This window comes from Eucyclogobius newberryi, unplaced genomic scaffold (assembly GCF_026437365.1).
Source record: "Eucyclogobius newberryi isolate DKJ021-1_F unplaced genomic scaffold, fEucNew1.0.hap1 SCAF_7, whole genome shotgun sequence".
Lineage (NCBI taxonomy): Eukaryota > Metazoa > Chordata > Actinopteri > Gobiiformes > Gobiidae > Eucyclogobius > Eucyclogobius newberryi.
The window spans coordinates 5,697,763-5,725,402 of NW_027316389.1; the positions used below are offsets into that span (position 1 = coordinate 5,697,763).

Here is a 27,640-nt window from a genome sequence, read left to right on the forward strand (position 1 = left end):
CGCTCTGGTCTCTCGCTCTGGTCTCTCGCTCTGGTCTCTCGCTCTGGTCTCTCGCTCTGGTCTCTCGCTCTGGTCTCTCGCTCTGGTCTCTCGCTCTGGTCTCTCGCTCTGGTCTCTCGCTCTGGTCTCTCGCTCTGGTCTCTCGCTCTGGTCTCTCGCTCTGGTCTCTCGCTCTGGTCTCTCGCTCTGGTCTCTCGCTCTGGTCTCTCGCTCTGGTCTCTCGCTCTGGTCTCTCGCTCTGGTCTCTCGCTCTGGTCTCTCGCTCTGGTCTCTCGCTCTAGTCTCTCGCTCTAGTCTCGCTCTAGTCTCGCTCTAGTCTCGCTCTAGTCTCGCTCTAGTCTCGCTCTAGTCTCGCTCTAGTCTCGGTGCACGTTTGGAGTGGATGAGGGAAACTGGAGCTCGGGATTTCAATCATTAAATTACCTGACAAACCGGAGCCATCACTTTCTAAAAAATATATTTGAAACTTTAAAAACAGAGCAAAAACAGAGCCACTTTGTACACGCTATCGCACATATGAACAATCGAGGCGCTCGCCGTCCAGTCCACGCCGCGACACGAGGTTATTGCATTTCACCTTTTTTAACAAAACTGCGACAGAACATTCGTCGGTGCTTAAGGTGTCGCCCAAAAAGAAACTCAAATGTTTTCCAAAAAGAAGGCAAACGTTACAATTGTACAAGTGTGTGAAATAAATACATTTGAAGTTATAAACAACGATATATCTTTCGGGCAAAAATGATTATCAAGCCGAATGAGCAGGGAGGGACGGCCCGTGCCTGGAGATCGTTTTCACAATAAAGCATAAATATGAGCGCGGATTTAGCAGAAAAGGCAGAGAAGCGGGTCAAATCGAGCACTTTTTAAAATATATACTCGTTCCAAAATGTGAATTGATCCGCATTTGGGTCGTTCCTGTTGAGTTTAGCCCTTTGAAAGCGATGACGTAAATGAAAAAAAAAAAGAAAAACACAAATAAAGCCTTTTTGTGGCAAAAGAACGTAAAATTAGCCCCGGAAAATCTTCAGAACAACATTTCCTCTTTATCTTTGGGTCAAATGCAGATGATTGATCGTAACGGGCTGCGTTCTGTGTGTCTTTTGTTCTTTAACCTTTAAACATTGCTTTGGCATCTCTTTGTTTTAGAGCTTAAATTAAGACCGTATTGAAAACAGCACCCACTTTCACACCGTCAGTCCCGTCGTCAGCATTTGGTATTAGCGCGCCATCTACAGGCAGCAGAGGGAATTACCGAGGCGAAATAAAACAAAAGCTGGTGCCCATCGACGTGCTAATGCGAGCGCACGTTTGAAGTGAGGGCGATTTGAATCAGAAATGTTCAAAACGAGTTGATTTATGGACTTAAGGAGACCTCCGGATTAGTGAAGCTCAGGTTGTCTTTTGACCCGACCCGCGCATCACCACTCCGGATGTCGACCTTTGATGTCACAAGCTGGAACATTTGAAACAGAGTATTTTAGAGTACTGAAAAAGTAGAGGACCTTGTAAACAGGATAAATTAACGCAGTGTGTATTTTTCATGAGGAAACACTGTTAGATGCTCGAAAGGTCAGTTTTGCATATGACGCGTCCTTTAGTGTCCTTCAGTTTGAAGCTCCGACGCCGCGCTGGCAGCTCCGACGCCGCGCTGGCAGCTCCGACGCCGCGCTCAGCTCCGACGCCGCGCTGGCAGCTCCGACACACCCCCTCCGACTCTACATGAGCGAGTTGAGGTGCTGCACGTGGCCCACGGTGTTGAGCATGATCGCCCTCTGGTCCAGTATCTCGCGGTCCCGCGCCAGCGCCGCCCGCTCCTGCTCCACCATGGCCCGGTCGCGCTGCAGCTCGGCCCGCTCCCGCTCCAGCCACATCCGCTCCGCCTGCGCAGCCGCCCTCTCGCGCTGCGCCGACGCCTTCTCCTGCTCCACCATCTGCCGGTCGCGCTCCAGGACGGCGCGCTCTCGGTCCAGGATGCCCCACTCGCGGTGCAGGGCCACGTTGTTCTCGGTCACAAACGTTTCGGTGCTAAAGTCGGGAGCCGGAGTCGCCGCCGCCGCCGTCGTACCCGTCGCATTGGGAGGGATGTGGATCTGATTGTTGGCAGCGGGAGGAGGGGCTTGGTGAGGAGGGGGAGGGGCTTGGTGAGGAGGGGGAGGGGCTTGGTGAGGAGTGGGCGGGGCCTGGTGAGGCGCGGGCGGGGCTATCCGCCGCTGCGGTCGGGGCTTGTGCGGCGCGTCGTCGGGCTCGTGGTCGCAGGTGTCGGGGTCCAGCAGGGGGGCGCTGTGGGACAAACGGCCCTCGATGGCGTCGTGCATCAGGTTGAACCAGGGCCAAGAGGCGGGGTCCACGGACGCCTCCATCCCCACGGGAGGAAACCGCAGGTCCTGAGGAGACAAGGAGACGTGCAGAGTTTAAACACACGTGTCGCGCCAAATGCACTTCTTTCTCTCTTTTAACCACGTTTTAATTTTGTATCTTTGTCAAAAAACAAACCTGGAGTTGTATTAGGGATCGAACATCGGGATTATTCAGGTCACAATATCTGATCGTAAGAACCAAAAAATATTAAATTGTGACAATTTTAGTATTTTTGTTCAATAAAAAGCCCAAAAATTGACCTAACGGTAAATAACCTGTTTTTATCTGGCTGTTTTTATCACATTTAACTTGATTTTTCTACATGTCAGAGCACGAGAATGAAAGAAGATGTAACATTTCACTTTTATTTGGTCACCGTCTAAAAAATAGTGAATAATCATTAAATCGTGAAGTTTTTTCTCACAATTTAATAACTTAAATCTAATATTGTGATTTCATCATTCACCATTTCCTTTGACTCTGAGCCTCACAAAATACAGTTCTTACATTTCCCAGATCCGTGAAAAGCGGAGGTCTCCTGTGCCGTTATTAGGTCCATAAGCCGATTCCGCTGTCAAATCACCTTCATTACAACGGCGTGCTAACATTAGCATGTGGGTACAAGCTAGCGTTTGTTCAAAATGTGTCCTCTCTTTAAACATGCTTTTGTTCAGCTTGGCATTAGCATTTCTATCTTCAAAAAATAAATGCAGTGTTTGGGCTCAGAAGTGGGAATTAACAATAAAAAAGAAGCCACGAGACAGTGTGAATACAATTTGACAACAGAAGAGCTCAAAACGAGTCCGGTGATGATTTTATAGGCTTAAAAACTCCACCGTTCCTTTTCCGTTGCATTACAATCCGGAGAAACTTGAAACGGAGTTATTTCTGAGCGACAAAATAGTTGAAACACCAGTCATTGAAGTGAAATACAACTCCAGGAACATTCATCTTTAAAGAGCCAATATTCTATTAAACTGAGCTTTCCTGAGCACGACAGAAGAGTAACACTGGACCACATCATCTTCTATAATGCTAACTTGAAGTGGAAAAATGTCATATCATTAGGTTGTTGCGATGTTCAGAGAATAAGTTACACAAGATGTTTGATCATTTCAACATGGTCTAGTAACCTTTGTCCTGTGCTTTGGTGAAGGACAGAGAGCCCCGCCATAAACTGTTAATGTATGTGAAGGATTAGGAAAGGTGCCGTTGTGGACATCCTCGAGTGAGAGGCCTGATAACACACGACCAAGGATGAAACAACGGCCTCTAACAATCATCACATTCTGACATCATGTTCTGACTCTTGTGCCTTTTTTAAGCTGGAGTTTGTGCGATGCCTTCAGTCAGACCAGGGAGGGAGGGACCACTCTATCGAGCATTTTGGCTTGTGCACGGCTGAAATAAAGACCCACATTTGAACAACTTGGTTCTATTCTGCCTTATTTCTCTGGCACCGTGTATAGTATATTCTCTGCAACAAACGACATCTGCAGCGGGAGAAGGACCCAAGATGGCGGCGGCGTTTTCGACTCTACCTTGTATCTTCTCTTCAGGTTGTCCCATTTCTTGGCGAGCTGCACCGTGGAGACCTTTCCCTGCAGACCCAGCTCTCTCAGGATGGCTCTGAGGAGGAAACCGCACAGTTTAGAGACGCGACGCCACGTGAGGGCGGAGCAGTGAGGGCGCGGTAGAGAGGTAGCGGTAGCGAGGGCGGGGGGCGCAGTAGAGAGGGCGTGGGGCGCAGTAGAGAGGGCGGGGGGCGCAGTAGAGAGGGCGGGGGGCGCAGTAGAGAGGGCGTGGTAGCAAGGTAGCCGTAGAGAGGGCGCGATAGAGAGGTAGCGACTACCGCGCGGTAATGAGTAATGAGGGCGCAGTAGCGAGGGCGCGGAAGCGAGGGCGCGGTACCTCCAGGCGGCTTTGGCGGCGTTCCTGCGTCCGGTAAATAAGGCCTCGTTTGCAGCTCTGAGTTTGATCATCTTCTGAGTGTCCTCCTCCGACACTGAGGGAAGACATAAGAATGCTAATATCAACACAGTTGCAATGAAGGTGGTTTGAGTCAGAAATGCTTATAAAGAGTCTGGAGATGATTCATGGAGTTAAAAACTGCACTGGATCTTTACCTGTGACTTTACCTGAGAAATTTCAATGTTTTTGTGAGGATCTTGTGAACAGGCTTAATTAAATGTGTGAATGAAGCAAAGTACAACTTAAAGGGTATGTTTTTGATGAGGGAACAATGTAAAAACATGGTTCAAAGAACATTTTGAATAGTGCGTGTCCTCTCACTTTTATACGTGTGCTCTGTGGGCGACGACTCCTCTCCATTGGCATCGATCAGCGTCACGTTTCCCTCAGACGGTCCCAAACTCTCGTCGTGTTCTGCGTTTTCCATGGAGTTCTCCGAGACCAGACTCTGCTCCAGCTCCTGCACGGCGCTCCGGTTCTCCAGGGGGCAGTCTCGCTCTGCGGGCAGAGGCGGCACAGAGGGCGGCGGCGAGGACAGGAAGAGGGCGTCGTCTGCGTTACTCCACACCGGCTCCACGGCCGGCGCCTTTCCCAGCAAGCGGCCCTCGAAGGCGTCGCTCATGAGCTGGAACCAGGGCCAGCCGGCCGGGTTGACCTGGCCCTCCATCCCCTGAGGAGGGAACTTTAGGTCCTGGACACACAAAACAAGTGTCAGTTACACCCCGGAGTCAGTTACACCCGTGTCAGTTACACCCGTGTCAGTTACACCCGTGTCAGTTACAGCCGTGTCAGTTACACCCGTGTCAGTTACACCCGTGTCAGTTACACCCGTGTCAGTTACACCCGTGTCAGTTACACCCGTGTCAGTTACAGCCGTGTCAGTTACAGCCGTGTCAGTTACACCCGTGTCAGTTACAGCCGTGTCAGTTACAGCCGTGTCAGTTACACCCGTGTCAGTTACACCCGTGTCAGTTACAGCCGTGTCAGTTACAGCCGTGTCAGTTACACCCGTGTCAGTTACAGCCGTGTCAGTTACAGCCGTGTCAGTTACAGCCGTGTCAGTTACAGCGGTGAGGCAGAAGTGGATTCATGGACTTCTAAACTGCAGGAGAGCGCCGCTTGCATCAGGATCAGTGAAAGAAGTGTGAATGAATCCCAGACATGTTTTTGAGCGATGTTCAAAAAGTCATAATGTGAGACAAATAAGGTCATAGTTTCATCTAGTTATTGAAATGTTGGTAAATGAATGTCTGGTTTCCGTCTGACCTTAAACCGGGTCTTGAGATTGTCCCATTTCTTGGCGACTTGATCCGGAGTGATTTTCCCCGTGAGGCCGAGCTCCTTCACGATCCCCCTGAAAAACAAGGGTCACGTTCCTCAGGACGACGCCCGCCATGTGCGTTTGAACGTGTAAATGTGCCTCAGCGTGGCTTTACCTCCAGGCCGGCTTCACCGTGTTCCTTTTCCCCGTGAACAGAACTTCATTCGCCGCTCGCAACTCGATCAATCTGCGAGTGTCTTCTTCTGTCACTGAAACCACATCATCTGACCATCAGTGTCTGCATTTGATACTTTTAAAAGCTCTAATTGTGACTAAGGATGTCATGATTATCGAGTTTGAATCGATCGTGATTATTCAGGTCACAATATAATCGTAACCAAAAAATAATGATTGTGACAATTTTAGAAGCAGAATCAAGTATTTTTTGTTCAATATTCACCCCAAAACAGACGTAAATGTAAAGAGCTTTATTTTATCTGTTGCTGTTTTAGTCACTTTATTTTGTTTGTTTGAGTTAATTTTCATAAAGTCTGTCACAAACTTGAGGAACATTCACACGTCAGAGCATGAGAACGTCAGAAACTGTAAGATTTCACTGTCATTTGGTCTCAATAATCGTGAAGAATGTTTAAATCGTGCCGTTTTTTCCTCACAATAATCATATTTAACAAACAGAGACTGCAGTAAACCCACCTCTCGCCCTGCCCACCTCTAGCCCTGCCCACCTCTCTCGCCCCGCCCACCTCTCTCGCCCCGCCCACCCCTCGCCCCGCCCACCCCTCGCCCCGCCCACCCCTCGCCCCGCCCACCTCTCTCGCCCCGCCCACCTCTCTCGCCCCGCCCACCTCTCTCGCCCCGCCCACCTCTCGCCCCCCGCCCACCTCTCGCCCCGCCCACCTCTAGCCCCGCCCACCCCTCGCCCCGCCCACCCCTCGCCCCGCCCACCTCTCGCCCCGCCCACCTCTCTCGCCCCGCCCACCTCTCTCGCCCCGCCCACCTCTCGCCCTGCCCACCTCTCGCCCTGCCCACCTCTCGCCCTGCCCACCTCTCGCCCTGCCCACCTCTCTCGCCCTGCCCACCTCTCTCGCCCCGCCCACCCCTCGCCCCGCCCACCTCTCTCGCCCTGCCCACCTCTCTCGCCCTGCCCACCTCTCTCGCCCCGCCCACCCCTCGCCCCGCCCACCTCTCTCGCCCTGCCCACCTCTCTCGCCCTGCCCACCTCTCGCCCTGCCCACCCCACCTCTCGCCCTGCCCACCCCACCTCTCGCCCTGACCACCCCACCTCTCGCCCTGACCACCTCTAGCCCTGCTTACCCCACCTCTCGCCCTGCCCACCGCGGCGCCCCGTTAAACCCCCACAATGCCGTGCCCGCCGCGCTCACACTTGTAGCTGTACTCGCTCCCCCGGTGCGCCTCGGCCAGGTTCCCCGCCCCGTTCTTCTCCACGTTCTCCACCAGCAGGTCGATCTCGCTCTCGGTCAGGAAGTCCGTCATGCCCCTGCTGCGCCGCGGCCTCTTCCGGGGCATCGGGGACGGCGCGTCGCAGAACTCGTCGTCCTCGTCCACGATGGGCGTGAGCAGGGGCGCGGCGCCGGCCAAGCGGCCCTCCATCGCCTCGTTCATGCGGAAGAACCAGGGCCACGAGCTCAGGTTGGGGTCGGCGCCGGCGGCCGGGAACTTCAGCTCCTGACAACGCCGAGAAAGTGATTCAAGTCATTCTGTGTCTTTATTATAAGCTAGAGGTCTACGTTTTTGGATTTTCTGCCTGTTTTTGCTCCGATCTTGTTCTTTTCTTTCACTGTGTGTGTTTATATTGTTAAATAAAAAAATAAGACATTAAATATTAAAAAAAGAAAGGGTTTCCTAGTGTGTCGTGATTCTTTTGCTTTAATATTTGCTAGATGTGTACCGTTTTTGATTTACTGCCTGTTTTCTCTCTGATCTTGTTCTTTTCTTTCACTGTGTGTGTTTGTTGATGTGTTGTTTAATGTCTTTTATTTTTAATTTAATCCAAAAAAAAAAAAAAACGCCTTTCATCAGATTGTCTAAAAAGGGTGTTCGAATTCGACTGAATCTGGGTCAAATCGTCAAGTCGTGCGGTGGAAAAAGCATGATTTAAAAAGGTTAAATATGATGAAATATGACGCTTTGTTGGTGTTGTCGTAACCCTAACCCTAACCCTTGAGTAACTTTAGTTTGGCATGTCACGTTTTAGAACTAAGACGAAATGCGTATTACACTGTCCATTTCCAACACGCTAAACTGTGTGATTCCCCCTCGCAGCCTGTAGATGGCGCCACCACCAAACAGTGTAGGATAACGAAGGGAGAGGACTTTCTAACTAGCATTCATCAAACTAGTGCAAATGAAGCTAAATGCTACTCCAGATTTGTTTTTGATGAGGAACAATGTTAGAACTGGGTTAAAAGGAGAGAAAAAGTACAGTTTGCATAATATGTGTCCTTTAAATCTGCCTTTGTTTGACTGTTTTTGTTAGTTTTATTTACAATTTCACACAAACAAATGACTTTCTGCTGAACCGACCTTGTATTTCCTCTTCAGATTGTCCCACTTCTTGGCCAGCTGATCGATGGACACTTTGCCCTGCAGACCCATCTCGAACAGGATGGCTCTGAAACACAACGACGTGCGCATTTTAGATCTCAGAGTAAAAGTTTCCAAAATTTAAGGCTTTTAAGTGCACCTTATACTGCGGAAAATACGGTATTAAACACCTCGATCCAAACTATTTATACATTAGTTACTAGGGAATATGGTACATGCAAAAAGGCATGTACCATGTAAATTCGCTTTATACGTTCCTCCTCTTGGGAATAAATCATGTAAACACATTACCGTATTTTCTGGAGTATAAGTCGCACCAGCCAAAAAATGCATAAGAGAAGAAACAGACATATATAAAAGTCGCACTGGAGTATGAAATGCAGTTGCAAGTGTGAAAATATCAAATAATATCACATATAAGTCGCTCCGGAGTATAAGTATAAATATAAGTATAAGGGACACCCCGGCCAAAACTATGAAAAAAGGTGTGACTTATAGTCCAGAGAATACGGTATAAGGAGCATTAAGCGAAACAAAACGTGTACCATACAAAATCGCTTCGAGGTCAGTGAGCACAACCAGAATGAATCCATATATAAGGCGCAGTGTCATTTTTTGAGAAAATTTAAGGCTTTTAAGGGCACCTTATACTGCGGAAAATACGGTATTAAACACCTCGATCCAAACTATTTACACAGAAAGTTACTAGGGAATATGGTACATGCAAAAAGGCAGAGTAAACTCGCTCCATACGTTCTCCTGGGAATAAATCATCTGAACACAATACCGTATTTTCTGGAGTATAAGTCGCACCAGCCAAAAAATGCATAATAGAGAAGAAAAAAACATTCATGTCGCACTGGAGTATGAAATGTGGTTGCAAGTGTGAAAATAACAAATAATATCACATATAAGTCGCTCCGGAGTATAAGTATAAGATAATATAAGTATAAGTCGCACCCCGGCCAAAATGAAAAAAGGTGCCACTTATAGTCCGGAAAATACGGTAATTAGTGGACGATTAAAAACGATGACCCTTGATGTCCCTCACCTCCAGGCCGGTTTGGCTGTGTTCCGTCGCCCGGTGAACAGCACTTCATTCGCCGCTCGAAGTTTGATTAACTTTTCCGTTTCGTTGTCGGTCCCTAAACGAGAAGAAAAGGAGAAACGTTAAGTACCATTTAAAACACAACATTGTAGTCCCTCAGAAAACCTGCTTTTTGCACAACTTTGGATCAATGGTTTGAGGATTAACGAACAAAATAATGCTAAAAGTTACTTCTTATCTTTTTCGGGGAAGCCCCTGCGTTCTATACAATGAAAGTCCACGAGTATTGATCGGTTTGACGGTTTGATCGATGGTAAACGGGTTTCAAAGTTCATCGCTCTTAAATAAGCGTTTACAAGAAATTAAATCTATAATTCTATTTGTATAAAAAAGAACAGGACCTGCTCTCTTTGTTTTTAAATCCACATTATCATCGGATCCTTGAAAAGCACCCGTTTTTGTACTGTTCATTTGACCCTGAAGCGCTCACTTTTATCTGTATATTAATAACCATAAAACATCTGCAGCACATTATAATTTACATTTAAAAAAAATTGTCGAGCAAATAAAGTAAAAATAAAATAAAAATACAGTGAATGAAGGTTTCTATGAAAATAAAATAAAAATACAGTGAATGAAGGTTTCTATAAAGAGAATGTTTGAAAATATGCAGGATTTAAGTCAATTTTTGAAGTTATTTATCTTTTTATTGCATATTTCTATTCTCCTGCTGTTCTTAGACATATAAGCAAATAAAAGGTGATCCGATCTCATCTTGAATAGACTGTTTAATAGCTAAAAATAAGAAAAAGTTTACCGTATTTTCCGGACTATAAGTGGCACCTTTTTTCATACTTATACTCTGGATGTGATATTATTTGTTATTTTAACACTTGCAACCGCATTTCATACTCCAGTGCAAATTATATGTTTTTTTCTTCTCTATTATGCATTTTTTGGCTGATGCGACTTATAGTCCGGAAAAAAACGGTAGTTCTTTTTTTGACATTTTGTTATTAAAAATGTCTTGAGTGTTTTAGTCCGTTTATTCCACAATTATCATAGAACTAGTCACAATTAGTTAAATAATCGTCGCAGCTCTAACTTTGCTCCTCTTTAATTATAAACAACTCGATTGTTGGTCTCAAATCGCTCACAAACGTCTGAATTCAGGGCGTACATTTGTAGGAGCACTCTGAGATCCTCCTCCAGCCCAGGGGCCCCGCGGCCGCCGCGTTCCCCGCCGAGCTCCGGGTTCTTCGGCCCATGTTCACCGACTCGTCCATCTCCGTCTTGATCAGGAACTCGAGGATGTCCTGGTTCTCCTGCGGCTGGTCCTGGTTCTGGGGCCGGCTCTGGTCCTGGCTCTGGTCCTGGTCCGGTTCCGAGTCCGGGTTGAGGACCATGCTGCTGTTGAAGAGGCGCCCGTGCATGGCCTCCTCCATCATGTGGAACCAGGGCCAAGACTCCACCACTCCAGAGACCTCCTGCCCCTGGTACGGCTGCTTCAGGTCCTGATGACACACGTTTAAGATGTTTAACAGAACAAATGTCCCTCCAGAGACCTCCTGCCCCTGGTACGGCTGCTTCAGGTCCTGATGACACACGTTTAAGATGTTTAACAGAACAAATGTCCCTCCAGAGACCTCCTGCCCCTGGTACGGCTGCTTCAGGTCCTGATGACACACGTTTAAGATGTTTAACAGAACAAATGTCCCTCCAGAGACCTCCTGCCCCTGGTACGGCTGCTTCAGGTCCTGATGACACACGTTTAAGATGTTTAACAGAACAAATGTCCCTCCAGAGACCTCCTGCCCCTGGTACGGCTGCTTCAGGTCCTGATGACACACGTTTAAGATGTTTAACAGAACAAATGTCACTCCAGAGACCTCCTGCCCCTGGTACGGCTGCTTCAGGTCCTGATGACACACGTTTAAGATGTTTAACAGAACAAATGTCCCTCCAGAGACCTCCTGCCCCTGGTACGGCTGCTTCAGGTCCTGATGACACACGTTTAAGATGTTTAACAGAACAAATGTCCCTCCAGAGACCTCCTGCCCCTGGTACGGCTGCTTCAGGTCCTGATGACACACGTTTAAGATGTTTAACAGAACAAATGTCACTCCAGAGACCTCCTGCCCCTGGTACGGCTGCTTCAGGTCCTGATGACACACGTTTAAGATGTTTAACAGAACAAATGTCACTCCAGAGACCTCCTGCCCCTGGTACGGCTGCTTCAGGTCCTGATGACACACGTTTAACATGTTTAACAGAACAAATGTCCCTCCAGAGACCTCCTGCCCCTGGTACGGCTGCTTCAGGTCCTGATGACACACGTTTAAGATGTTTAACAGAACAAATGTCCCTCCAGAGACCTCCTGCCCCTGGTACGGCTGCTTCAGGTCCTGATGACACACGTTTAAGATGTTTAACAGAACAAATGTCCCTCCAGAGACCTCCTGCCCCTGGTACGGCTGCTTCAGGTCCTGATGACACACGTTTAACATGTTTAACAGAACAAATAACATAGTAATGAATAAAAAAGTAATAAATAAAAAAACAGTATTAAATAAAAACAGTATTAAATAGAATAGTACCAAATAAAATAGTTATGAATAAAAAAGAAATAAAAAAATTATTAAATAAAATAGTAATGAAAAAATAGTAATAAATAAAATTGTATTAAATAAAATAGTAATGAATAAAATAGTAACAAATAATAATAATGAATAAAATAGTAATGAATAAAAAAGTAAAATAAAATAGTACTAAATAAAATAGTAATGAATAAAAAGTAATAAATAAAAAATGTATTAGATAAAATAGTACTAAATAAAATAGTAATGAAAAAAAAAGTAATAAATAAAAAAATAGTAATGAATAAAATAATCATGAACAAAATAATCATAAATAAAACAATCATAAATAAAATAGTAATTAATAAAATAGTAATAGAAAAAAGTAAGGAATAAAATTATCATTTATTTATTTTTATCTTTATTATTTTGTTTTGTCTATAGGAGTTTTTATTTATTTATAGGAGATCTTCTACTGAAAGTGTTTTTCAGACTTCCTATAAGTGATCTGTTCTTCTGTATCTACCTCTGTATCTACCTGCGTTGCACCAATGAAATTTCCCCATGTGGGACAATAACGGATTATCTTATCTTAAAAAAAATTTAATGAATAAAATAATCATGAATAAAATAATCATAAATAAAATAATCAAAAATAAAATTGTAATGAATAAAATAGTAATGAATAAAATAGTAATGAATAAAATAGTAATGAATAAAATAGTGATAAATAAAATTGTAATTAATACAATTGTACTGAATAAAAGACTAAAAAAAACAAAACAAAAAAAAAGTTTATGGGATTCATATCTTTTTAATACCTTATATTTTGTGCGAAGATTGTCCCATTTCTTGGCAATTTGATCCGGGGTCAGCTTCCCCTCGAGTCCCAGGCCTTTTAAAATAACACTAGAACAAACCACAAAGACATTCAAACAACCAGATAAAACACAAGGACAACATTTTCACGTAGAAGTTATGTAGATATCAGCTGAACAATGGGAGTCGCCGTCTAAACAGGACGACCTGGAAGTCCCCGAGGCCTTGGACTCATTTGTCCACTCCTCAGTCCAGGATGAATATTTAAAGAAAAGAAAGTAAACTGACCTCCAGGCGATCTTGGCCGAGTTCCTCTTCCCGGTGAACAGAGCCTCATTGGACGCTCTGAACTCGATCAACCGCTTCACGTCGTCCTCGGTCACTGCAGCAGAATACAACAGAGAGAGAGACGGGGACAAATTTATCAAGACAGAAGACATTACAAACATTTTCAACTAGAATAATGAAAATAAATAAAAATAATACAAATTTAAGACAAGGGGATTTTATTAAATTTATTCATGTGGATTTCTAACAGCATATATTTGTACTTATTAATTAAAATAAATACATAATAATACAAATTCAAGACGGGGGAATTTTATTAGTAATTAATGTGGATTTCTAACTGCATATTTTTTACTTATTAATTAAAATAAATAAATACAAATTTAATTCGGGGGGATTTTATTAAAGTTATTAATGAGGATTTCTAACTGCATATTTTTACTTAATTAAATACACAATAATAATACAAATAATTAAAACAATTATAATAAATAATAATGATTTAATAATACGTTTTTTTATTAAAGTTATTAATGAAGATTTCTAACAGCATATTTTTACTTATTAATTCAAATAAATACACAATGACAATAACACAAAATATAAATAAAATAAAAAATAAATTAGAATAAATAAATAATAAAAATAATAATGATTTAAGACAGGGGGATTTTATTAACGATATTGATGTGGATTTCTAACTGCGTATTTGTACTTTATTATTGTACTTTGCGTTTCAGTACACGGCTCACAGTACGACGATGCTGTGCACGTGATTGATATTTTGCACAATTTTTTTAGGAACCAATACGTTCGAACAGCAGTATTTCTTTGTAAAACCACAACCGTCATGTGAAATACACCAATTTGAATCACCATAAACAGTGAATTTGAGAAATGTATCGCAAAAACAAATCCCAAAGCAGAATATCGAGACAGTATAGCCCCATTTTATTTAACACATATGTTTTTGCATGCTCTTATTCTAGCATAATCTATTATTTTACAAGTATTACCATTATTATTAATTGTTTTAGGTTGCACCTTACCTCCGAAGCAATGTTCTAGTTTCTCAATGACAATATTTTAGCAGTAGCAGCTTTAAGACTTGTCGAAATATATATAAAGTACAACTGATATGGAAATAGGAAGTCAATAGAAGGTTTTATGACAGTATTTTTGTTGCTTTCATTTTCATCGCTTCAAAACAAAGCTGAAATCTTTGAACCTGGTTTAGTCCTGGATTTGAACCTGGTTTAGTCCGGGGTTTGAACCTGGTTTAGTCCGGGGTTTGAACCTGGTTTAGTCCGGGGTTTGAACCTGGTTTAGTCCGGGGTTTGAACCTGGTTTAGTCCGGGGTTTGAACCTGGTTTAGTCCGGGGTTTGAACCTGGTTTAGTCCGGGGTTTGAACCTGGTTTAGTCCGGGGTTTGAACCTGGTTTAGTCCGGGGTTTGAACCTGGTTTAGTCCGGGGTTTGAACCTGGTTTAGTCCGGGGTTTGAACCTGGTTTAGTCCGGGGTTTGAACCTGGTTTAGTCCGGGGTTTGAACCTGGTTTAGTCCGGGGTTTGAACCTGGTTTAGTCCGGGGTTTGAACCTGGTTAAGTCCGGGGTTTGAACCTGGTTTAGTCCGGGGTTTGAACCTGGTTTAGTCTTGGGTTTGACCTGGTTTAGTCTTGGGTTTGACCTGGTTTAGTCTTGGGTTTGACATGGTTTAGTCTTGGGTTTGACATGGTTTAGTCTTGGGTTTGACATGGTTTAGTCTTGGGTTTGACCTGGTTTAGTCTTGGTTTAGTCTTGGGGTTGACCTGGTTTAGTCTTGGGTTTGACATGGTTTAGTCTTGGTTTAGTCTTGGGTTTGACCAGGTTTAGTCCTGGATTAGTCTTGGGTTTGACCTGGTTTAGTCCTGGATTAGTCTTGGGTTTGACCTGGTTTAGTCCTGGATTAGTCTTGGGTTTGACCTGGTTTAGTCCTGGTTTAGTCTTGGGTTTGACCTGGTTTAGTCCTGGGAGTACAACTGATATGGAAATAGGAAGTCAATAGAAGATTTTATGACAGTATTTGTGTTGCTTTCATTTCCTATAGCTTCAAAACAAAGCTGAAATGTGAAAGTCCTCCATAAGTTTACACAAAACATGAAACATTGATGATGAAACAGCAGCACAACAACATAGAGACCATGTATAAACCTGTAAAACACATTTAAACCGGTGGTAAATACTTACTTTTATAGGAGTTTTCAGTGAAGTGAGGCAGCGTCACCAGCGGAGGCTCCATTGACAGAACGTGTGTCATAATAACTCTGGTTTGGAGGCTGCAAAGTGCTTTTATCCACTACATTACAACAGTCGCGCGGTAAAAACATCTCTCAGGCGATTCCGGGCTAGTTTTCATTGTAAGTCGCGCTCACGGACACGATTTAGTTCCAACTTTGACGTGCTAAGCTAACTCCCCGTGCAAAAGTAATGGCATGCTAACGGTGGCCACGCTCAAGAATAGCAAAACAACGTGGATATTCCGCGCCAGAACTCGTGCAATGGCGCTGGTTTATGACGAGCCCGACGGAAACGCACCGGGGCCGGTTAAATATGACTTATGCCGCCGCGGGAGGCATTAATTCAGCTGTAAATGAAGGCTAATGCTACACCGGAGACAGCTAGCGTCCTGCTTCCCTCTGCAGTGAGGGGAGGGCGGGGACATGGGCGGGGGGAGCGTGGGGGAAACTCCGCCCACCACTTGGTTCCGGAAGTAAATGTCTCATTCATTGATTTTCTCCCAGAGACTTTCCAAATAAAATGTATATTAAAAATGTAGAATCTTGTCGGGAGCTCATCAGTCACGTGCTAGCTAAACAACACAAGGAAATGTTTCTGAAAGATTATTAAAAATGTTTTTTTGATAATTGTATAATAGTAGAAAAAGCTTCAGTTGTAGTCATCTGGACTCAGTTTGCAAAAATAGACGTTTCGACTCTCATCCAAGAGTCATTGTCAATAACAGAATTTAGGTCGAGAACTCAGGTCCACAGAGTGCCGTGCATCTCCATCTTGAAGCCTCTAATCACTCGTTTGAAGACGGTGAGGTGAAGGTTTTAAGCAGGAGAAAAGATGGTTTGAAAGAGGAGTCAAGGAAGCTATTTTTGTTAAAAAAAGAAAGACCTTCTTTAAACAGAAATGGAGGGCTAAGGTTTAATCTTCCTGTTATTTATAATGGGTTACTGAACCCCTGGAAAGGTAGAGGACATTCAGATGCTAATCAGGTACTCAGGGTGTTTGAGCCAGGGTCTCACAAAGACAAAGAGGATTCTAATAGCCCATTAAGATTCTGAATAGGCTCGGTAGATACAAGGGGGGAGTTTCTGTTGAAACCAACAACTCTTTCTACTTCAGGAAGGCTCCTCCCAATGGGCGGGTCTTACCACAGAACAGTATTAATATCGGAGTTCTCGACCTAAATTCTGTTATTGACAATGACTCTTGGATGAGAGTCGAAACGTCTATTTTTTCAAACTGAGTCCAGATGACTACAACTGAAGCTTTTTCTACTATGGAACACGCCTGGACGAATGAGGGATTACACCGACATAATTGTATAATGATAAATTATAGGCATTAATAAATAAATGTGATAAAAGAATGAACAGTTTCAGATTTTTAACAATAATACATTTTATTTGCAAATATTCTCAATATATTTATATATTTCAACCTGTATTTCGACAAATAAAATAATAGTTGCAGACCGACTTTAGAAACTGCTAAGTTATTAAAACATTTTGCAGACTTTTATATCAGAATACATTTATACTATGTGAATACAATATCACTGGTTAAACTTAGTTGTGCCTTTAAACTCTTTAAAAGTCGGAGCTGTGGCAGGAAGTTTTATTGTGGAAAGGTTTTCGACTTTATTCTCATTATTTCCAAATATTTTATTATTTTAAATGGATTTAAAAAAGTTTATTTAAATAACATTCAGTTTAGTTACATATTAACGCCATGAGGCCCGTTTTGTTCAAACAGCTTTTTATGTTGTTTCAAAAATGACCCAAAATAAAATGACAAACGGGACACATTTTAGTACCATAATATTATCAGATATTTACTTATCATTAATTACAGAGATATTTATAATTATATAGTATTACGGTGATGAGTACAAACAAAATGTGTGCAAAAAAAGATATGTATATACATAAAAATGCAGACGAACTTCAGTTACAAACGTTATATTTGTATTTACAATATTTCATAAAACAAAACAAAGCTCAGTATTTCTTCTTTAAACAACGGAAAGTTAGAGTCTAATTGGTCACAAGCGCTGGATCACTAGAGGTCAGAACTATCAATCATTTATAAACTATATACGGACTACATTTCAAATAACAAATGAATAAAGGTAATATTATCATTTGCACATAACTCTTATTGCACTGCGCTGCCTCAAAAGCTTCCACAATATTTTACAAAAAAAACATAAAAACAATAAATAAAATTAATGAAATTGAAACCAAAATATTACACTGGTTATCCATGGGTTTCAGAGGCGAAATATAGCACTGTTGTCATGGCAATCAACAAATAAATAGGAAATATTCTAACTTTTGAAACGGTGAAAGGTGCTCAAACAGGAAGTAGAACGCCACGAACAGGAAGCAGAACCCCATGATCAGGAAGCAGAACCCCATGAACAGGAAGCAGAACCCCATGAACAGGAAGTAGAACCCCATGAACACAAATGACAGCTTTATATCCAGTCTTAGGTCAAAATGTCAAAAAACAACAACACAGAAATATTTCACCACCAAAAAGACATAAAAAAAGACCAATAAAGTACACACGGTAAAAACAGTCCAGGTTTTGGTCCAGTTTTGCGCAACAGTGTTATTTATTTTAACAAACGGTTCAAAACGTTTAAGTACCGACCGTAACATATTTTCAATTACAAACCGACACAAGATCTAAACATGAAGGATTTTTAAGTCTTTACGTCAAATAAATAAGCCACAGTTTTGAATTTGCAAGGTAGAAATGTAAGAGTGGAAAAATACTATTTTCAAGCTCGATACAAAGTCCAACTCGTGGAAATATAAGTAACACATCTTTTTACATTTCATTATTTGTCCTGAAAACCCTCCAAATCAGGGTCTGGACTAAAACACGATCGTAAATGTTTTGCGTTCGAATGGTTTTCATTTGCCAAAAACCACCTCGATGTTCTTGTCATTCTTTCTCGTGAAACCTCTGAAGAGTCTACGCCGATCCTCCATGGAAAACGAGTTAAACGATCGTTAATCGTTCCGTTACGGTTCCGATTTTCACAGTTTTTCCGACAGTTTTTCCACCAACGTCGCAAATCTCTGCCTCGTCTCCCGTGGATCTGCCTCCGCCGTCAGTATCCGCAGAACCTTGTCCGTCAAATCGTCGTACTTTTCTGCGTCGTCCTCCCGCTCCTCTTCCTCCGCCGCGCCACCATCGTTGCCCTCGCCGCCGCCCTCGTTCCCCTCGCCGGACGCACGCCTTTTCCTCCGCTTGCTCGATTCCCTCTGCCTTTCAAAATCCTCCTTCGCTTTGTCCAGAAACACCTTGTCCCTTTCGAACACGGCCCTGTCCCGGTCCAGATACGCCCGGTCGCGGTCCAGGACGATCCGGTCGCGCTCCACCTCGGCCTTCTCGCGCTCCAACTCCGCCCGGTTCTTGTCCAGCACAGCCCTGTCGCGCTCGTTCTCGATTTTCGCCAGATCCAGCGTCCGCCTCGCTTTGTTCAAGTGCTCGCGCTCCTTTTCCAAGTTGATCAACTCGCGGTCGAACTCGGCCTGCTCTTTCTCCAGCGCGAACCTCTCCCTCTTGAACTCCAGCAGCCTTTTGTTCAGCTCGGCGAGTTCCAGAGCCGCGCTACGATTCGACGCCGGGCAGTTTTTGCTCGCCGACGCCGTGGAATCCGGCAGCAAAGTTGCGTAGAGGACGCTGGCGGGCAGGACCTTCTGCGCGCTCGTGTTATTGCCGGTTTTCGCTTGCATGGCCAGACTTTGCGTCGACGTCGGTGGAACTGTACTGGCCATCGAAGCCGTCGAATCGGGCAAAAGAGTCGCGTAGAGCAGCGACGGCGGCCTGCTCGGCGGCGCGATCAGCGGGACGTTTCGCGGCAACGTCGGCGCACTTTCCAGCGTCTTGACCGCCATTTTCGGGGCGTCGTCGTGTTGCCGCGCCTCGTAGTTCCGCGCCTCGTAGTTCCCGCTCTGGTCGATCATCTCCACCTCGTCCTCGCTCTCGATGGGCGCCATTTCGACCACGTCGGGAGCGGCGGCGGCGGCGACGTCCTCGGAGTCGGAGGAGGGTCCGGTGGGCAGGTCCGGCTCCTGCTTCTCGTCGTCAATCGGGAGCGGCTCGATGACCTTGGCGGAGTTGTCCAGGCGGCCGCTGACGGCGTCGTCCATCAGATGAAACCAGGGCCAGGCGCCGGGGTTCTTGGGGTTCTCGCCTTCAGGAGGGTTTTTGATCACCTAAGAAACGAAGAGCAGGTCACGTTTTAGCATATTAGGAGTATCAATCGTACTTCCTGTTCGGTTAAGAGGAGAGGACTGATGTGCTGAACTTCTCTGGGACTCGGACGCGTTTCATCCGCAACAGAAAATGTCATACTCAATATTAATGAAGCTGGACACGATCGAACGACATCGTGTTCAAACGCTCACCTTGTACTTTTGATTCAAATTGTCCCACTTCTTCTTGAGCTGCCGCGCGGACATCAGCCCCTGAAGCCCCATCTCACGTTTTATTGCCCTGCGAGTGAAGAAAAGACTTTATATGATACGTTATTTTCAGTCGTCGGCTACACAGACGGTTTAATTCAGTCGCTATCAACACCAAAGTCCTAAATCCGACAAATGAAAATGACGAAAAAGATTGCATTGTCTTCACGGTTGTCCTTCATTCAGTCTAAATTAGCCTCGATTTAGTCTCGTTTTTTTACCCTTACCTCCAGCCTCTCATCGCCGAGTTCTTCCTTCCGGTGAAAATGGCGGAGTTACTGGCCCTGAGAAGGATCAGCTGCTGGATGTCTCGATCGGTCACTGAAAACGAAGGAAAACGTGACATTTTTTATTTCTCTCTCGTACCGTTAGGAAGTTAAAAAGCCCACGAGAAGCGGTTTGGTCCTCGACGTTTGTGCGCGAAAAGGACAAAAGGGAGTTTTCAGGGTTTTCAGTGGTCAGCATATATCAGAGTACAGTTTAGACTTGGTTTAGCTCGGGTTGAGTCCCGGTTGGACCTGGTTTAGTCCTGGTCTGATGCAGCAGAGGTCAGCAGCATCCATCTAAACTCTTTTCAGGCGTCCAGAGCAGGAATTTTTCCGAAAACTGACCGTGGGAGAAAAAAATTGTGCGTTTGTTTAGTCCTGGGTTAAGTTTAGATGAGGTGTGAGTGATCAGAGCGTGTAGTTAAATTGAATTTATGTCACAACAAAATATAAATATTGCACAAAATCTATAGAAGTAAAACAAATGATTAACTTGAACAAACATGATGTGATTTCATTGAAGAAACAGGGATTTACTTTGGAATATCAAGAAAATCAAGGTTGTTTTGGAAAATGAGAATCAGACATTATTTATTTATTTTTAAAGAAGTTTATGAAAGATTTTTAGTGTTTCTGATTTTCAGGTTTTACTGGACAAATATTAAACATAAATATTATCATTTCATCCTCAGAGTCTATATTTCATAATTAACTACAAAATATGCTTTTTTTTATGAGTTTGGCATTGACATGTTACGCAGAAAATTCGTAAGTCGTTGCTTATTTTTTGTTATTACGACAAAAGACAAAAAAGATTAACATTGAGATCTGATGTTGTTTTATCATTGAACTTAACTTCAAGATGAATTAATGAAAATGAAAATCGTGTTCTTGAAATAGAAATGTGTGCAACAGGTTTTGACTTTGACAGCCACTTTCAGTAAGACAAACACAAACATTACATGCCATTTACAGATAAATTCAAACGTAATATTATGTAAAACCTTTCTTTTAATCACATTTATAACACGTCTCGACGCTAAGGCAAAATATTTTATCACTTATGCTAGTTTAGTTTGATTTAAATGTCATATTATTAGTATTATTATTATTATTATGAGCGATAGTAAAACTGGACATAAAACGAGTTAAGCAGCATGCAAAAAGATAATTATACAAAATAAAAGTAAACACAAATAATATAGAAATAAGTACATTTTCCCTGATCATTCGTGATCTTTGTAAACGTGAAACTAGCATCGCACAAACGTCAAAACGACGGTCAAAATCCTTTACGAATTCCTCTGTTTCTCACAATAAAAACCCCGCGATCGTGAAAACGTGTAAAACAAGGACAAAAACAGTCAATAAATGTAACAAATGTACTTTTGTATGTGTTCGCCATGTTGCCTCCTCTTCCCAAACATCCGCCTGTGAACCGGAAGTGAGGAGAACACGCTCCGCCCCCAACAGGACGGAGCGAGCACCCAACAGGACGGAGGGAGAACTGTCTGCTTTATTTTATTTATTTATTTTTCATTCTTTCTTTCTTTTTATTGATTTATTTAGGGGGAGGTGAGAACTGTCTTCTTTATTTCTTTAAATTTATTTCTTTAAATTTATTTAGGGGAATGAAGAACTGTCTTCTTTCTGTCTTTCTTTTTTATTTTTATTTATTTATCTATTTTCTTTCTTTTTATTTATTTATTTAGGGGGAGGGGAGAAGTGTCTATTTCTTTCTTTCTTTCATTTTATTCATTTTGTTTATTTTATTCATTTATTAGTTTATTTATTATTTATTAGTTTACACCAATCGCCAATCATGAATTGAATGAACCTAAAAAGATACAGAAAAAGAGAATTAAAAGAAAACACACACACAGCAGTTGTAGTTGGGGGTGATTACGTATTTGGGTTAATTTTACTGAAAAGGTTTCATTTTTTAATCGCTTTTTTGTTATTACTGCAGTGGTGAATTTAGATTGTTGAGTTTATTAGATTTAAGTTAAATTGAAAGAGTTTCGGGGTCTCTCGGCCCACTTCATTTACTCAGAAATATGAGTAAGTTTATGATGTATTTTGTGTTAGCGTCTGTGCCCTTTGGAGAGAAGTGTAGTAAAACATATATATTTTTTGTATTTGTATTACTTGTAATTTTTTTTTTTTTTTTTTAATATTTGTTTCCATTTCAATCCAAAAGAAAAGTACATAAACAAGTGCATCCAAAAATATGTGGGATATACTGTATGTCGTGCAATATTATAAATGATAGTGTTTTGGTTTCATTAAAAATACAACATTTAGTGTTTAGAGAATAAGCCCCACCCACCTGGCGGGACTTCCTGATAAGGGGAGTTTTTGGTTTCACTTGAAAATACCCTCTTTGTTTACTATCAGTACTTTAATGGGCTGTCAGCCTCCTATTGTGACCTGACTTTGGCTCCCTCCTCACTGAGTACCTGATTAGCGTCAGAATGCTCCGAGCGTCTCCTGCTCCAGGGTTTCAAGACATTATTATATACGACTAGAAGGTTGAACATTAAACCTCCATGTCATTAAGGAAGGATTCTCTTTTTGAACAAAGATTGCCTCTTTAGCTCTTTCAAACCATCTTTTGTCCTGCTCAGAATCTTCTCCTCACTGTCTTTGATAGAGTGATTAGAGGCTTTAAGATGCAGATGCATGGCTCTGTGGTCCTGAACTCAAGTGTCTTCTGTGCTGATAAAGCCTCTTGTGCAGTGGCTGTTTAGTCTCACTATGTAACGTTCTTTACAGTTTTCTTCACTGCATTCGACAGAATAAACTACATTGCTCTGCTTTTGTGTTGCATCTTGTCCTTAGGATGAACTAGTTTTTGTCTTAAAGTGTTTCCTGGTTTAAGTGTCGGTGTAATCCCTCATTCATCCAGGCGTGTTCCATAGTAGAAAAAGCTTCAGTTGTAGTCATCTGGACTCATTTTGAAAAATAGACGTTTCGACTCTCATCCAAGAGTCATTGTCAATAAAAGAATTTAGATCGAGAACTCCGATATTAATACTGTTCTGTGGTAAGACCCGCCCATTGGGAGGAGCCTTCCTGAAGTAGAAAGAGTTGTTTGTTTCAACAGAAACTCCCCCCTTGTATCTACCGAGCTAGCCTATTCAGAATCTTAATGGGCTATTAGAATCCTCTTTGTCTTTGTGAGAACCTGGCTCAACCACCCTGAGTACCTGATTAGCATCTGAATGTCCTGGTCCTCTACCTTTCCAGGGGTTCAGTAACCCATTATAAATAACAGGAAGATTAAACCTTAGCCCTCCATTTCTGTTTAAAGAAGGTCTTTCTTTTTTAACAAAAATAGCTTCCTTGACTCCCCTTTCAAACCATCTTTTCTCCTGCTTAAAACCTTCACCTCACCGTCTTCAAACGAGTGATTAGAGGCTCTTTCTACTTCAGGAAGGCTCCTCCCAATGGGCGGGTCTTACCACAGAACAGTATTAATATCGGAGTTCTCGACCTAAATTCTGTTATTGACAATGACTCTTGGATGAGAGTCGAAACGTCTACTTTTTCAAACTGAGTCCAGATGACTACAACTGAAGCTTTTTCTACTATTTCCTGGTTTAAAACAAATTCTTTGCAGTTTTTCAGACAGTCCCGAGACATAAGGGATCGAAATACTCTTCCTTCTCTGTTCTGTTTCACTTTTGTCCCTTTTGTCCTGCTTTTTGGTTCTCTTCACTCTGTTGAGAACCACAGACTGAGAGAGCATCCCAGGCGTGTTTTTCCTCTTTCCTCTTGCCCTCTGAGCTGGTGGGCCCCTCTTGCCCTCTGAGCTGGTGGGCCCCTCTTGCCCTCTGAGCTGGTGGGCTCCTCTTGCCCTCTGAGCTGGTGGGCCCCTCTTGCCCTCTGAGCTGGTGGGCCCCTCTTGCCCTCTGAGCTGGTGGGCTCCTCTTGCCCTCTGAGCTGGTGGGCCCCTCTTGCCCTCTGAGCTGGTGGGCACCTCTTGCCCTCTGTGTTTCCCTCCCTTATATCTCGGGACTGTCAGAAAAAATGCAGAGAATTCTTAGCAAAATTCAAAACACATTTATCTCAACTGCATTTTAGTTCAATGAGTAGTCCGACCAGTAGGGGCTCTTACTGGGCTCTTACTGGGCTCTTACTGGGCACTTTTTTTTAATAATTATTTTTGTTTCGTTTTGATAAGTCAGTTACTGCCACTTTTACCCTGTCAAGAAGCCAACCGGGGAGCCGTCTCCGTTCTGCACGGGGCACGCAGATGACAACAAAGGTCACGTGCCTCCCCCCTCCTCCTCTCCCCCTCCTCCTCCCCCACAGACCCGGGCCTCTCCATCTGCGTGCGGGCTTTCCACGCACACTCACTGCGCCCTAAACCCCGCCGCGCCGCCCGCCGTGTCTCCGCGCCGATCGTCTCCCCCGCTGCCTCCGGTCCCCGGCCCCCGCAGACATGTCCTCCGGGTCGGCTTTCAACGACGAGAAAGGCGGCTCCTCCAGCGTCGCCGAGCCGGAGTACGGACACGACCCGGCCAGCGGAGGCATCTTCTCCTCCGACTACAAACGGTAACGATGGCCGCGGCTCACGAGCGCTTAACGGCGACCTTTCCGTGACTTTGGGAGCGGAACTGTCCCACAAGCGATCGCGTGCTGTGAATGTTCAGGGATACGGAGGACACCGGGTCGCAATCTGATCCCGGGCCTCGCGTTTGCTCCCCATCTGTCGCCGTGATTTGATTTGATGCGGCGCGACGTCGTTTTCAAAGGGTCAAATCTGGAATAAATGGCGTTTTTAACCGCGACGCGTCGGTTGTCAAGAGTCATGTGCAGTTTACAAGTCAGGTCTGTGGTTTGGTCGAGCTGGTTGTGTGCTGTTTTGGGGGTAAATTGCTGCGGGAGGTGCAAGGATGTGGAGGTTAAAGCCGGAACTAGCGTTAGCATTTCAGCACCACATCCGCTGGACAGCTCTCCTTTAAAATACTTTGAATTGGAGGTGATTGGAGGCAAAATAAAGCAAAATAAAGCACAACATAAACGATTTACTTTGATTGACTGACAGCAGATCACAATACAGATGGTTTTAAGTCTTTACAACAAAAAATAAGCTTACATTTTGGATTTCCAGGGCAGAAATGTTAGCGTTTGTTTGCTTTTCTGTTACAAAAGATGGGAAGAAAATACACTTTCCTAGCATGAACATTGTATTTGCGCTTCACAAACAGTATAATGTGTGGTGTAGTGTGATATAGCTGTAGATAAAATGGAAAAACTATTGTGGCAACAACATTTCTGCAAGTCTTTGTCCAGGAAAACCTAAAGATCTGAACTGGAGTCAGTGGCGTTTCTGTCACAATCTCCTGTTAAATAAACAAATGGTGTAAAACACAAGCGTAAATGTGTTTAAACCGGGCTTTACGCATGTGTCTGAGAGGTTTTCATTTGGCAAACGATATGCCGTGGCTCATCCCAGTTTCTTTATAGAACTCACACTGTGCACCGAGTATTACAGTATTATACACATTATTACAGGTTTGTGACTTCTAAACACTAATAAGTTACAGACGTATGTGATAATCGTGTCTGAGATCGTATTTTAATTGAGTCATATTTAGTTTGACAGTCTCTTACTCGAGTAAAAGGGTCGGTTCCTCTTCTCACTGCGAGTAAATCTGCACGTGACAAACTGAAAGTGAAAAACGTTCTTTCTTTAGTGACGCAGAGGACAATAACAACAACAGTAACTACCAGACGACTGGGACAGAATACCACGATTACAGACAGAACACACAGTTAAAAGAGATAAAAGATAGACGGTGTGTGTACGGGGGAAATGCTTGTGTGCAGGATAAGTGCATGTAAACCACGAGTACTTTCTACATAGACGTGACAAAAATGTTCTGTTAACAATCGGTTCAGGCCATCGACGTCACATATCAAAAACAGACCACTTTATAATCATTTACACCTTAATTTGCCTTGACAAAGCATGAACAAAGAGTTTATTAAGCATGAATCAGACTTAGTAACTACTTAATTAAGGTAAAGGTTAAGAGTATTAAGCCTGAATCACTATGTATTCAGTCTTTGTTTATGCTTTACTGAGGAATAAGTGTATTTTTTATAAAGTCTGACCAATAATGAGTTAAATTGCAGCAGTTGAGACATGCTGTTGCTAAAGGAAGCAACGAGTGTTTACTTTTTGTTCTTTGCCTTTTTACAAACGCTAAATCGGTCACAAAAGTTGCCTGAAAAGTGTTGTTTTTTGTCTGATACGTCTCACAGTCAAACGACTTTTACACAACTTTACACAGACTTTTAAACCTTCATCAAAGTCAGCAATAAAAGATCAAAATCACACAAAAACATGATTAAATGATTAATCTTTAGAGCGGCGCTGTTATTATTCTCATGGAAAGTTTCAGACACAGACCAAGTTTCAGTTTCTTGGAGCATATTGTGTTTGACCTGTGCTAATCACCAAAGCTTATCGTTTGTTAGCATTTTCTGCACAACTCGCTACAACAAGGCATTTTAAAATGCAGTTATACTTTTGTACGTCATTTGTCGTCGTATAAATGTCAGAACCACAGCCGACAGTGAAGATTTGAACTGTTCTGATATTTGAGCCGTTTATGAAGATTTTCTTTGGCGTTTACATTTTGTTTACGGCAGCAAAAGGATACAAGATATCAGATATAGATGACTAAAAAACTTATAATTATTTTTGAATCTAATATGTCACCAAAATAAGTTTAAACCTGGCTCTGTTTTATTATTTCTATCTATGTGAAAATATGACATGATGAAAAACTTGTAATAACTTTTTTTCTTACATTTATGTGAGTGAACAACACAATAAATAAATCAAATAATAAATCGTATTCACCTGCAGCGTCTGGACTTAAATCATGTTCTTGACTTTTAGTGAGATTTGTGCTTGTGACGTTTCTGTAATGACATCATCAGGTTAGATAAATGTCAGGAGCAAATCAGGACTTTTGACCCTCTGGAGTTGTTGTAGTTTGTGAAGAGTTACAGCATCATCTCCTTTTATGATCAAATCTGTAAACTCTAACCCAACAAGATCTGTGGATGGTTTAAGTAGACGTTCCTCCTGTCGTCACCAGAGGACGCTCTTTCTCTGACGCTGTTCAGCAAAGTCACGTGCACTTTAAACCTCCCTGAACTTGCACTGTTTGAGCATTAATCGTGACGAAATTCAGTAGTATTTGAATTTAAAACGTTCGTTGCCGCACGTTTTTTACACTGTTTTCAGAAAGATTTGGAGGATTTTGGATCTCAGTTGAATTAAAACAAGAAAAATGTAAGAACAATTGACAATACACTACTTTACAGTGTTTCTTTAGGCTTTAGACAAAGACTCTGATCTACGGCGTATTGCACAAAATGCCATCCTCAACGCAAAGACCGTTCAAACATGCATTTAACTCCAGACGCTGCAGGTGAATAGGAAAAAAATCCTAAATTTAAAGACATCAATGTGAAACGTCTGCTGTCGTTCACTCACATAAATGTAAGAAACAAATGTATTACAAGTTTTTCATCATGTCATGTTTTCATATAGAAATAAAGCATTTCATGTGTAAAAATAGCCAAAATGTCACATATTTGGGATCTACTAAAAAAAATATAGAGAGAATTTTGCATTTCTTGTTTAGTTGACTGAAAATCGGCTGAAAAATTCAAATTTAGCCTCATTTT

General features: G+C 43.0%; 2 protein-coding genes across 6 annotated transcripts in view; one reads left to right on the plus strand and one right to left on the minus strand.

Annotated features, from left to right (window-relative positions):
- Positions 1-440: 440 nt before the first annotated feature.
- Positions 441-15,582, minus strand: LOC140349041 (uncharacterized). Its single transcript, XM_072435239.1, has 13 exons — positions 15,133-15,582; positions 12,908-13,001; positions 12,622-12,709; positions 10,405-10,738; positions 9,228-9,321; positions 8,156-8,243; positions 6,994-7,297; positions 5,766-5,859; positions 5,596-5,683; positions 4,651-5,020; positions 4,270-4,363; positions 3,900-3,987; positions 441-2,384 (listed from the first exon to the last, which is right to left on the minus strand). The coding sequence occupies exons 1-13, from the start codon at positions 15,200-15,202 to the stop codon at positions 1,716-1,718; spliced, it is 2,475 nt and encodes an 824-aa protein (XP_072291340.1). The 5' UTR covers positions 15,203-15,582; the 3' UTR covers positions 441-1,715.
- An 8,651-nt stretch (positions 15,583-24,233) lies between these two features.
- Positions 24,234-27,640, plus strand: part of ap3b2 (adaptor related protein complex 3 subunit beta 2) — a 62,787-nt gene continuing 59,380 nt past the window's right edge. For all 5 annotated transcript variants that reach the window (XM_072436040.1, XM_072436039.1, XM_072436035.1 and 2 more), the window contains exon 1: positions 24,234-24,484. In XM_072436040.1, the coding sequence (XP_072292141.1) occupies positions 24,372-24,484 (113 nt within the window). In that variant the 5' untranslated portion in view covers positions 24,234-24,371. The remainder of the gene's footprint in view (positions 24,485-27,640) is intronic.